The following is a 12514-nucleotide window of genomic DNA, read 5'->3' on the forward strand; positions in this document are numbered from 1 at the left end:
TGTTATCACAGACTCTCTGTCTCGCTGCTTTTCCTCTATCCTTCAATGTCCAAAACAGTTACGTGCACATAACTTGTTGCACACGTTAGACAGTTATGTCATTTAGCGACTTATTTAATCTGAAAAACACAGAGCTGCAGAGTGAAGAAGATGAAAATAGAGCTAGATGGGCAGTTGTCACTGATGGATAAAGTATCAAGTAGCACTGGTGCCTCATGTGCTCCAATAAAGCAGGTATCATCATTTTAGTTTGAATATAACTTTTTTCTTGTTCAAATTTCTCATTTCTAGTTAGATCTTATCTAACTTAAGGTATACCATCTGAAATCACTTGTTTTTTACTTTTTCAAACAAATTTTCATTTGAAAAATGTTTTTTTTAACTAAACAAAAATATGTCCAATGTGACTAATCAATAAAAATTTTAAGCAGAATATTCAAAACTAAAATATTTGATAGCTGTAGCCCTAGAAAAGATTTGTGTATTTGAAGGAAATGTTTTTGTGAGCCTTCACAGTCTATTATTCAACTGGTGATTGTTGTTATTACTATTAATCCTTCATTATATGAACTTCAATGATGTTTACACATGAGCTCCTATAATCTGCCCCCCCTTCATATCTTCATATCTGACCTCCATTCAGACACACAAGGGGTCTATTGCTTTCTCTCTTCTGGTTGTGTGTGTGTGTGTGTGTGTGTGTGTGTGTGTGTGTGTGTGTGTGTGTGTGTGTGTGTGTGTGTGTGTGTGTGTGTGTGTGTGTGTGTTTCCCAGACGAGGCCGGATGAGCCGTGCTCTGTCAGACCCAGCTGAGCCCGACATCCAGAGCCTTTGCTCATTGTTCCCATCCTGAACAAACAGCACATTTATTTTTGTTTAGCTTCTGTGGTTAATTGAAAAAAAGCAGGGTTTAAAAAAGTGTCCAGATCTGTTCTATTTAAAGACTTCAAAGCGCCTGATACACACACGCACACACAAACACACAGCAGACCAGACAAGACCTCCAAGAAGAGCTTTGTTTTACATGCAGCTAAAACATCAATGATGAATTCTTTTGTCATAGACTGACCAGGTGTTGGTCATGTGACCTGAAGCTTGAAATGAATCCTGACAGTCCTGTCACTAACATGGCTTTACCATGATGGTGTAGGAGCCCCAAACCCAGATTTCTGAAAAAGGTGCTTTGTACAGCATCACACACGATGTGTGGGTACCTTCCAACCACCTCTGTGTATTCAAACAGGGGTCTGCAACTTTGAATGTCTATAGGAGCCATTTGTCTCAGCTTCCCCAGATTGAAGTTATTCTGAAGCCACAAAATTGACATGGCCTTCACCATAGAGGCAATACAGTGTATGAAATTATAAACAAAACTAAAATTTGAGAGAAAAAATTCTAAATCAGAAGATTTTTTTGGAGGGAGAATTTTTTAAAATTGTATTTGTGATGTCATTTTTTTTTTTTAATGATTTTTTTTAAAATTTGTTCTGTTTTATTTGGATTTTTTTTATTTTGAAACTAAAAAAAAATGCAAAAATGTTCAACATAAATTAAAATTAAAAATAAAATAGTGACTATTTTTTAGTTTAAAATTTTACTTTAATTTCGTTTTTGATTTGTGAAGTTTCAAAAAATTAATAAAAATTCAAAATGTTTTGAAATTTCAAAAAAAATAAATCAAATTTAACAAATTTGCAAAAATTTAAAAATGAGGAAAAAATATAAAGATTAGTCTTTTTGTAGATGTAGTTATCTTCCCAGGGCTGTAAAACTTGAGGTTAGCCTCAGGTGCGTGGAAAGTTGGTGGGCTGTTGATGTTGTTGGAGGTGAAGTAGAGCGGTGGCAGGCTTTATTGACAGATGGGATGAAGATTTAGTTCAACTAAATGTTAATGCATGATTTAACTTAGTGTCGTTGTCTCTGATCATCAAAACCCTCTGTTAAGAAAAATAAAAATTCTTTAGTTCGGTAAAAAAAAAATTTAAGCTACACAGAACCACTGCAAAGGAGTCAAAGAGCCGCATGAGGAACATGTACTAGACTCTTGTGGGCAGGCATGTATTAATGCACAGGCTCACCAAGGCTGCCAAAAGGATGGCATTCTTCCCCAGCCATGGATCAAACATTTTCTTCTTTTTTTTCTGTTCATAATTTCACCATAAGGGATGAAATATGGAACTGAAAATGTTTGGGTTTTTTTTGAAAAGGCAGGAGGTCCCGAACCCCCACTTTGGGAAACAGTGGCCGAAGCTGTAAGGACACAGTCGGCTCCGGGGATGAAAAATTTGCAATTAAAGATAAGAGGCTTTCGCAGAATGGTAAAAGTTGTGACGTACAGATGTGAGATTTTTCTTCTTTCTCTATAAAAAACACAAAGATGTCGTGTGATCGTGGTGAAAGATGTAAACCAGTCCAGTCCAGTGGTGACGTGCACACAGTCCCTTGTGACTCCTTATTTCCTGTGAGAGGCCTCTTCAGTTTCTCCCACAGGGCAGAGGAGACAATCACAGGCAGCTTAAGGTCTCTGCCGATCGATCTGGGTTTCCAGGAATCTGACATTTGAGGTGTGAAAGAGCACGTCCGCGCTCACACCTCCTCCTCTGAGAGGGCAGGTCAGGAGCTCCGAGGCCCTCTGCTTTATTGGTGTATGAAGTCAGCTGCTTGGTAAACACACACGTTAGACCTCCTCGGGGCTTTTTGGTCTCTTCTAAATGAAACCAGCACGTCCATCCTGTCTTTGTGTGCACGTTATCCGCCTCAGTGGTACTGGCAGCGTTTTCCCTTTTTCTTTTCTTTAGCTGTGCAACCTCAGGTCCTGTCCTGTTCTCCACGCTCAGCAGAGTGAACCAGGGGATGTTTGTGTCATCGCAGTCTTCTCTTTCTTTTTTATCAACATGTTTTACAAAATTAGAGAGAAAAGCAGAGCTGGTAAAGAAAAGATGATCAGCTTTGCTTTCATTCATTGAATAAATCACTCACTATCATAGTGGTCTGCTTTCATCTAATGATTTCAGTCCCTCCTCTGCTGATCACAGTAAACAGGCTAATTGTGACATCAGGCTGTGACTTCAGCTATAATCAATCAGTTTTACTGTGCCCTTAGCATCTCTTTGCACCTGATCATCAAATAATCCCCCGCCTGCTCACAACAGCTCCGTTTTCTGTTTCACTTTAATTAGGCAGCTATGTGACCCACAATAGCTCTGTAATAACATGTGGCACAGGCCTGACCCTCCCCTCGGCTTTGTCCCCGGCTCACACAGCCGCTCGCTCCGCTCTGGCAGATGAGCTCGATATAAGAGCTTGTCTCCTGACTCCGCCGCTTGGGAGCAGAGGGAGGATGGAAAGTGAACAGCGATTGTCGAGGCTGCCTCTTCAAAGTGGCCATTAATTATGTAGCCTGAAGAGGCAAGCGGATGAATTACAGGGAGGAGAATCGAGACTAAAGAGCCAATTAGTGATGAGTTATTACCCATTTGACACAAGTCCACAGCAGGGAGGAGAGAGACTGCAAAGTGCAGGAGGATACACCGACATTAACCTTCTCACCTGTCGTACAGGAACAAGAAATGAACAGCAGGGGAGCTGGAGGAGGCTGTGTCTCAGGTGACGGTCCTAGTTTCTGTCAAAGTGTGTGACAGATCAGTCACACTCAGTATTAAGTCTGATGTGACACAATACTCCACATGCAAACATACGGAGGAGCCGTTGAGTCCAGATCACAGAACTCCCAGAGGGAGGCAGAGGAATCTAAACCCCACCAAAAAATAACAGATGTTCATGAACGTCCACAGAGAAACAAGTTTACCACAAACACACACCACGTCCCCCTGACACTGGGTCCAATAGGAAGGACAAAACAGCTGTTGTTTATTTTCTTTAAGTGAAACAATACATCTATGAAACCACAAGTTGACTTGAAACAGATTGTCTGTGACTGAAACCAGCCACAGGTCAGTCAGAGAGCAAAGAGAGGATTTCACTGCGGTCAACAGACGTTTCTCAGCCCACCGTAATACGCTGTTATGACATCATCAACACAGGAAAGACTTGTTTGTTTCCTCGCTCTAATTACTTTTTTATTCTAGGACTGTATTCTCCTCAGTGATCCTTCAGTGCTGGGGGACATCCTGTCCCCGCAAAAACCCTCTTTTTTCTCTCATTCAGAAAAAAACTGACCTGACCAGGAAACTCAAAGTACACAAGGGCAGCACGTCTCTGAGGCTGCAAGACATCAACATGTCTACTCTTCAGTAAACCCGTCTGTGACGACCAGAGGAACTCTGTAGCCCTGACGCATCTGACAGTGTTTCATTACCTCACAGTCACAAATCTCATTTAGTCAAGCACTTTTTCTTCCCTAACACTTCCCCTTTAACCTCCTGAGACCTCAGCTTTTGTCAGGTGTGCATTTTTTATTTCTCCTTGCTATTTGGGGTAAGTAATGGGGCTGGGACGATATGCTACTCTCCCGTGATTCTATCATGATTTTTGGGGTGCTGATTCAATTTAAATTGCGATTCTTTGATACTTCATTTTTATGCGATTTTTAGTTTTCTTTTTTTAACACCAGACCATGAGAAAGTTAAATGACGATTATAACGTTTTCCCATAAAATGCACATCACACGAGTCAGGGTGAAGCATTTCAACCCCTGCAGGAGAAAAGTGGTAACTTTTTTTCCAACCCTGATTTTGATATTGCCAAACAAAAAAATCACGATATGTCAATTTTCATTTTTTCTCCCACCCCTCGTAAGTAAGACCTAATAATTATAAAAAATTATGGTTATCAGCGTTATAAGTTAGCTTTGAGTTATAAGTGTAATTGTACATAAAGTTTTTTTTTCACTGAAGTGGTGTAATGTTGTAACTAGGGATGGGTACCTTTCACATTTGAAAAGTTCGGCGCCGATACCCAGTACCTGGCAATCAGTATCGGTACTCAACGGCACCAATTTTCGGTACTTTTTTGTGTTTATGCGGTAAAAGATATCAATTTGTTGAATAATGTATTTTTTTCAATTAAACAAATTTATTGTTCAATTATAATCTTGCAATGCTGTGTTCATGTCCAGTATGGACATACGCCCTCTCTTCCACTCCCTCGCAGTCACAAGGATGGGTTTAGGTACCTAAACATGGTACCTTTTGATTCTACCTAAATTGGTACCCAGCGCTTTCGGCAGAACTTGGTCTGTACCTATAAAGTATCTAATTTGGTTCCCATCCTTAGTTGTAACATAACCACAAGATGATGTGGGCAGTGTCCCTAAATGTGGCTAAGAGGCCAAAGTTTTAAAAGGGAAGTATCATGGTGCTGAGGGGCAGAAACACAATCTCCACTTACATAGACAGGGGGTCTTAAGAGGCGAATTTTCAAGGAAACTGTCTCATTCATCCTCACCACTCATAGAGTGACAGTCAACCATGTCAACACAAAGGCTTGTATGAACATTTGGCGACATAATGATTAGCAAGGTTTGAATACGCCTCTACAACCAACTAAGTCATCACAAAGACATGCTCACATTTTAGCAGCAGACCAAGCAGCGTTAAGCTCCTTTCCCCCAGACAAGTAGTTGTTCTTTAACACTGTGAATTAAAACTTTTAACACTGTAAAAGTTTCTGGCTGTTCTTCGGTCAGTTGACAGAAATTGTAAGCCACCATGGACTCAAATTCCACTCTGACAGGATCACGGCTGTTACAGAGCAACCTGTGTTTTGGAGTTTAGAGTGACCGTGCTAACTGGGGACTTTCTGCTGAATATGTCAGTGATTGCCAACTGAAGGTTACCAGTAAACAAGGTCACACACTTTACACTGAAACACCAGGGATGTCTGACAATATCAGAGGTAGGCAAGCTAGAGCACAGGTGCCATTGCTGGCATGTGTGGCTGTTTGTGTTGGCATGCAGAGAATAATTACAATCAGGCAGAGGATGAAATAAATAAATAACCTAAAAATAACACCACTTTTGTGTTGTGAGCACACTTTAAATGTTCTCACGTAAAAACTTAAGAAATAATGTTAAATTGCAACTCCACAACAACAACTGTTTACAAAAACATAATGTGTATTTTGCACAGTTAAAAACCAAACAAAAAGTTTTAAAGGTATTTGCAGGAGGTTTTAAATATATGAACCTAACAAAAATATGTATGTCACATGTATTGCCAAACTAATAAGAGTCACCAGGGTTAGAAAAAGAGTCACTTGCCAGTCTATAGAATTTAAAATAAATACATTCATTGTGTGAAGAGGGATGAGATGCAAGAAAATAAAAAAGTTGGAATTGTTGAAAAAAAGTTGGTTTGAAACTAAGATTATGGCCAAATACGACACTTAGGACTCACTATGGAGAGTAAAAATTAAGAGGAAGCTTAAATGATGAATACTCGAAAAAGATTTTGTGTTCACAGTAAAACTACAGCATATTATCAAACTATTAACTATGCAAACTAACAATTCTAAAATCCTAAATCTTTATTATTTTGGTATGTTTGGTGCAGTTTTCTTTCTGGACGTAGTTTTCTGGCTCCTTTATAATAACCCCGGTCTCACACCATCGAGTGACCTGTCTGTTTAAACTTCTCTCTGGTGTGTACGCTGGATTCTCCTGTCCTCTTAAAATCTGTCCTGGTGTTCTCCATCCACTTTCTGAATTCACACAAAACGGGGAAATTCAATTAACATTCATCAAAATGAGTTTTCAGTGTTAAATTGTGTTTTTTTGGTGTTGAACCTCCTTGCACAGCTTGACAAACCATTGAACAAGCACTAAAGGAGTCTATAAGCAGACGTGTGGTAACGACACGGTTCATTCAGTCTTTCCTTTATCTGTACATTATAGGCTGTTTGATGACGAAGATAAAAGAAATGTGCACATGCTCAGTCACTGTATCATCTGATGGTATGAAAAAAAACCTCAAGTCATAGCAGAGGAGAGTGGAGGGCTTGTATGTTGAAGGTTGGACATAAGCTAGTCTTATATCTTTAATATTTTGTTGATTACTGTGATGCACTGATTTTAACAGCAAAAAATAATGTAGGTTCAAATTTGACATTAATATCAGTCTGTCATGTTTGGCGGTGGATGTTGTCAGAAAGTCTCTGATGTGAAAATGGAAAATGCGTGCTCGGGGGTCAAATGGTGAAACTGCAGCAACATGAAGGACCAAAGCTCAGATCAGGGAGCACTTTCTCCAGGAGGGGACAGATTACGCCACAGACTGAAACACACGAGTAGCCAAATCTTCTTATCACATTCCTCATCCTGGAAGTAATCACACTGTGTTTCTGAGCCCTTTGTGGGAGCGGATCAGAGGTCTCCGAGTTAAACGGGAATGAGGCTCGTGTGGGGGTGTTGCATGTTGAGGAACTTAACTGTCCTGGGCTGAACTGAGATTATTTGTTGTTGCGTCTTGGTTACTGTTTAACCACAGAGGATTCAGCTTTAATCAGAGGTGTAAAAAACAGGTCTGACTGTACTTTAGTGAAATCTGTGTGTTGGAGGAGTTTACAAATCTGTCTGAACTTTTAACCCCATCCCACCTCATGAAAAACAGCAGCCGGGGACACAACATGGGTATGATTACAGACAATTAAAGGGATAGTTTGGCTTTTTTCAGAAGTGGGATTATTTGAGGTATTTGTTAATATCAAGTGTATAACTCCCAAAAGAGACATCTGGATTAATCATTTTGAGGGTGTTGGCAGCCTGCAGAGAGTTGTTTTTCTTTCCTGCTTGGGTTTGCCATTGACTGTATGAAATATGAACGTAGTCTCAGCAATGCCTCCCATTTGTTTCTGATGCAGAGTAATGACGCCGATCATCGGCGGGGGCCATACTGGAAATACTGACTCAAGAGGCAAGCTTTGAGCCTCCTCAGAAACAGCTACAGGGTGTCAGACCTGTCAGTCAGGAGAGTTGTGCCTCCGACTGGGCAAACCTAAGAAGGCGTGGAGACAGCAAGTGTCCACACACACTGTACAGGAGTGAATTTTTTTTCTAACTGGGTCGTTTAGAAGATACTAGGATTGTCTGATTGTCCAATCAGAGGTGAAGCTCGGCTCGCGTGACTGATGGGCGCCCTGTAGCTGTTAGAAAGGAAGCTCAAAGCCTGCGTCATTTCCAATATGGCCCCAGCCAACAATCAGCTTCATCACTCTGCATCAGGAACAGACGGGTGATGTTTCATACAAATTTCATACAGTCTATTGTGACCAAAATGTTATTTTATGCCTAAATCAATTCCTTATGAACTATGGCTCAGTTTTTTGTTTTCTGAAAAAACCTGAAAAAATGACTTCGGGGATAATAGTAAAACTGTTGATTAGAAACAAGAGACCTGTGTATCTGAGACACTCTGTATTCAGATCCAACATATTATCCAACTCGTCAGCAGACTGTCAGTTGATCAGCCAGTTTAATCTCATCTCCTCAGATATTTCCATCACAGAGGATCTTCTGTGTGTGTGTGTGTGTGTGCATATGTTTTACCAACACAAGCAGTGTGACAATCAAACGATTAACCCTAGGAGGAGGGGTGACTCAGGGAACACTGAGGCTCCTGTGCCCAAGAAAGACCAACTATTGATCTGACAGATAATCCAATGATACAGGTGCTTAACCAGAGATAGATGTATCTGTTTATAGTGATGGTCAACAGTGCCTGAGCCACAAGCGAAGAATCTGACCACACAGCACAGACTCAGAGTCAGAGTCCTTTTTCACAGTTCACTTTTCATGGACTTTGAGTAACTTTCACAATATGAGAGTCACTTTTCACAGACTGACAGTCATTTTTTAATGTATGAGAGTCAATTTCCACTGAATCAGAGTCCGTTTTTACTCACTCAGTGTCACTGATCATATAATCAGGTCTTTTTTCACTGAATCAGAGTCACTTTTCACAGACTCAGTCACTTTTTACAGACTCAGACCTTTTTTCACTGAATCAGAGTCACCTTTCACAGACTCAGGATCAATTATTACATAATAAGACCTTTTTTCACAGACTCAGAGTCACTTTTCACAGACCCCGACCTTCTTTCACTGAATCAGGGTCACTTTTCAAAGAATCAGAGTCACTTTTCACAGACTCAGACCTCCTTTCACTGAATCATAGTCCCTTTTCATAGACTCATATCTTTTTTTTTACTGAATCAGAGTCACTGGTCCCAGTATGAGAGGCACTTTTCAAATAATAAGAGTCTCTTTTCACAGATTCAGAGTCTCCTTTTTCTGAATCAGAGTCACTTTTTACAGACTTGGGGTCATTATTCACTGAACGAGAATCACTTTTCACTAATCAGAATCACTTTTTACAGACTCAGTCACCTATCACATAATCAGACCTTTTTTCACTGAATCAGAGTCACTTTTCACAGACTCAGAGTCACTTATAGCTAAATCAGAGTCATTTCTTTTACAGACTCAGACCTGCTTACACAGACTCAAAGTCACTTTCACTGATTCAGACCTTTTTTTCACTGAATCAGAGTCCCTCTTATAGACTCAAATCTTCTTTCACTGAATCAGAGTCATTTTTCACTGACTCAGGTTCATTTTTCACTGAATTAGAGTCACTTTTTACTGAATTAGACCTTCTTTAAATGAATCATAGTCCCTCTCATAGACTTAAATCTTTTTTTACTGAATCAGAGTCACTGTTAACAGTATGGGAGGCACTTCTCAAATTATAAGAGTCACCTTTTACAGAATCAGAGTCATTTTTTACAGACTTGGGGTCACTATTCACTGAACGGAATCACTTTTCACATTATCAGAATCACTTTATATAGACTCAGAGTCACCTATCACATAATCAGACCTCTTTTTTTCACTGAACCAGAGTCACTTTTCACAGACTCAGAGTCACTTTTAGCTAAATCAGAGTCACTTTTCACAGACTCAGAGTCACTTTTCACAGACTCAGAGTCACTTTTCACAGACTCAGAGTCACTTTTCACAGACTCAGAGTCACTTTTCACAGACTCAGAGTCACTTTTAGCTAAATCAGAGTCACTTTTAGCTAAATCAGAGTCATTTCTTTTACAGACTCAGACCTGCTTACACAGACTCAAAGTCACTTTCACTGATTCAGACTTTTTTTCACTGAGTCACTTTTCACTGACTTAAGTCACTTCTCACTGAATCAGAGTCACTTTTCAAAGACACTCTTTTCACAGAGTGATGAGACTCCTTGTGTTTATGAACCAGGGTTTGCATGCAGGGACCAGTCTGCTTAGAAGTAAGAGTTTTAGCAGCAATAGCTGGCACGCTTGCACATTTTCATGATGATTACATGGGTAAATCAGTAATCCTCCTGGATTTAATGGGATCCTTAAACTGGGTATTAAGGGGAGCAGCTAAGCCTGCTGATTGTCAGCACTTGGCTCCATGGCAGCAGGGGAAACAGATGGGGACACAACACAATAACAATGCATAAATAAGTGTACATGCATAAAAGCAGGGCTCGCTGTGTAAACATACACATGTATAAATCCACAAAGTGTGTAATGCCGAACACCTCGCCTCACTCTTTCCATTACCTCAGAGCCACAGTGACCTCACATCCCAGTGAGATGACAGGTGGGTGAGTGGTGTGTCTGCAAACACAGCCAGGTGCCACAACAGTCCAGCACCACAATGACGGCTAAGTTATTAAAAAGGTACCAGATGTGATAACCAGACCAAAACTACACAAGACTACGGAAAGGCAAAGAAAGCAGGGCGTGAAAGTGGACTGAGCCGGACTTGAACTTGAGAGAGGTCTCTGGCCTCTGATCCCTACCGGATAGCCTTCTGTTTTCTTCTGGCACCACTTCAGTAAAGCGTTTCTCTTAGATCCTCCGTACTCCCGGGCCAGAGCAGCCAAAGGGTCTTTTCTTTCCACACTGTCACCAGGGAACCATGAGGCGAAATCACATACAGAGAGAAGGAGATAAGAGAGGAACAGGGACGGTTAGAGGTCATCATTTTAACTTTGGGAAGTGTAAGGTCTGATCATTCTTTCTCACACTTCAATGTACACAAAGTTTCATACCATTCATCTATAACATGACCCAACAACATTTTCTTTTAATACCACAGAGAAAAGCTTTGTTTGGTTTGGATCACAGGCTCCTATGTTAGAGTTTGATAATGTCTCAAAGGACTTTCTTGTTGACGCCCAGATGGTTTACGTTTTATGACGGCTTAGTGACACCTTTGGCTGGTATTGGTAGTGTTTTCTGGGATAAAGACTCCATTTCCCATGAGCACCATCAGCCACTGTAGTAGATTTTGTTTTGGAGAGCAGATCTTTTTTTTTTTAAATTCTACTTTCCTTTGTTTAAGACAACTTTTCCCAGAATGCAAAGCGACAAGGTCATGTCTTAATTTGTAGTGATTGTTTGAAATGTAACAATAATTAAACTTTGTAAACACAGTTTGTTGTAGTACCCAACCACTCTTCTGTTTATCTTTCTTCTGCTCTTTTTTTTCTGTCTCACAGTTCAGCTCCTGTGTCCACCATCACTATAAAATTAATCACAGAAATCTCAAACTTTTGGTCTAAGTGTCGTAAATGGATCTGTGTTCTCCCAGTGAAATGCAACCTGACCACAGAAACAGTGAAACAGAATTTAGAAATAGACAATTTTTTCTCTGAAAGTCTCATTTTAAATTGTTTATTATCTAAAGCACATGATCTTGAGAACTGACACTACAGACATAAAGACAAATCAGTATTTTGGTGATTCTCACAAGACAAACTCAAGAAATTCCTTGTACAATGTTGTGTTTTGTTCGTAACATACTCTCACTGTTGAAAATGGAGCTCCAAATTTTTTGTGTTTTGTGCAAACTTTGACTGGGACTCCTCAGACCAACATCACTGATGTCAGAAGGAAGTGTATCCTCAAAGCTTTGTGCTTGTACCTCAACAAAGAGCCAGAGAAGCTGGTGAAAGAATAAACAGTTTGGACTTAAGTTTTTATCCTCAATGCCTTACTTTGACATTTGTTATTAAGTAAAAAAAAAAGAAAAAGTATTTTACTTTGTAAAGTCAATGAAATTTAGCTAAACTTGTGAAACTCAGCCCCTAAACAAAAACCTCACAATGAAATCCAAAAGATTTAGAGACATTTTACTCAGACCTCTGTTTTGATGTAAAACGCCGCCCCTCGACTTTTAAGGCACAAGCAAATCCCACACACTTCATGAGAGCTAAAATTAGTGGCCAATTTTACTCATTTTTTAATTTCATTTCTATCATATTGATATTTTACTGGTTACCTCCATCTATTCATCTTCTACTGCTTATCCTGTTTAGGGTTGCTGATTGCTGGAGCCTGCCCCAGCTGTCCTAGGGCAAAAGAAGGGGCTCACCCTGTCAGGAGAATCTGCAGTTTCATGTGGATGAAAGGAGTAAACGTATAAAAAACTATATGTTGTTTCCCAGATACCCGTTAACCAACATGGCCAAAGTCTCAGCTCCATGAGTTCCTTCCTCCAGTCCATTGGAT

At 40.0% G+C, this 12514-nt stretch overlaps 1 protein-coding gene across 3 annotated transcripts in view; it reads right to left on the minus strand.

Annotated features, from left to right (window-relative positions):
- Positions 1–12514, minus strand: part of specc1 (sperm antigen with calponin homology and coiled-coil domains 1) — a 168045-nt gene that overhangs the window by 36389 nt on the left and 119142 nt on the right. For all 3 annotated transcript variants that reach the window (XM_074671964.1, XM_074671965.1, XM_074671966.1), the window contains one exon: positions 10801–10903. In XM_074671964.1, the coding sequence (XP_074528065.1) occupies positions 10801–10903 (103 nt within the window). The remainder of the gene's footprint in view (positions 1–10800; positions 10904–12514) is intronic.

The sequence above is a fragment of the Halichoeres trimaculatus genome, unplaced genomic scaffold, assembly GCF_033239565.1.
Source record: "Halichoeres trimaculatus isolate MK-OKI-2021-1 unplaced genomic scaffold, fHalTri1.1 fHalTri1_scaffold_6, whole genome shotgun sequence".
Lineage (NCBI taxonomy): Eukaryota > Metazoa > Chordata > Actinopteri > Labriformes > Labridae > Halichoeres > Halichoeres trimaculatus.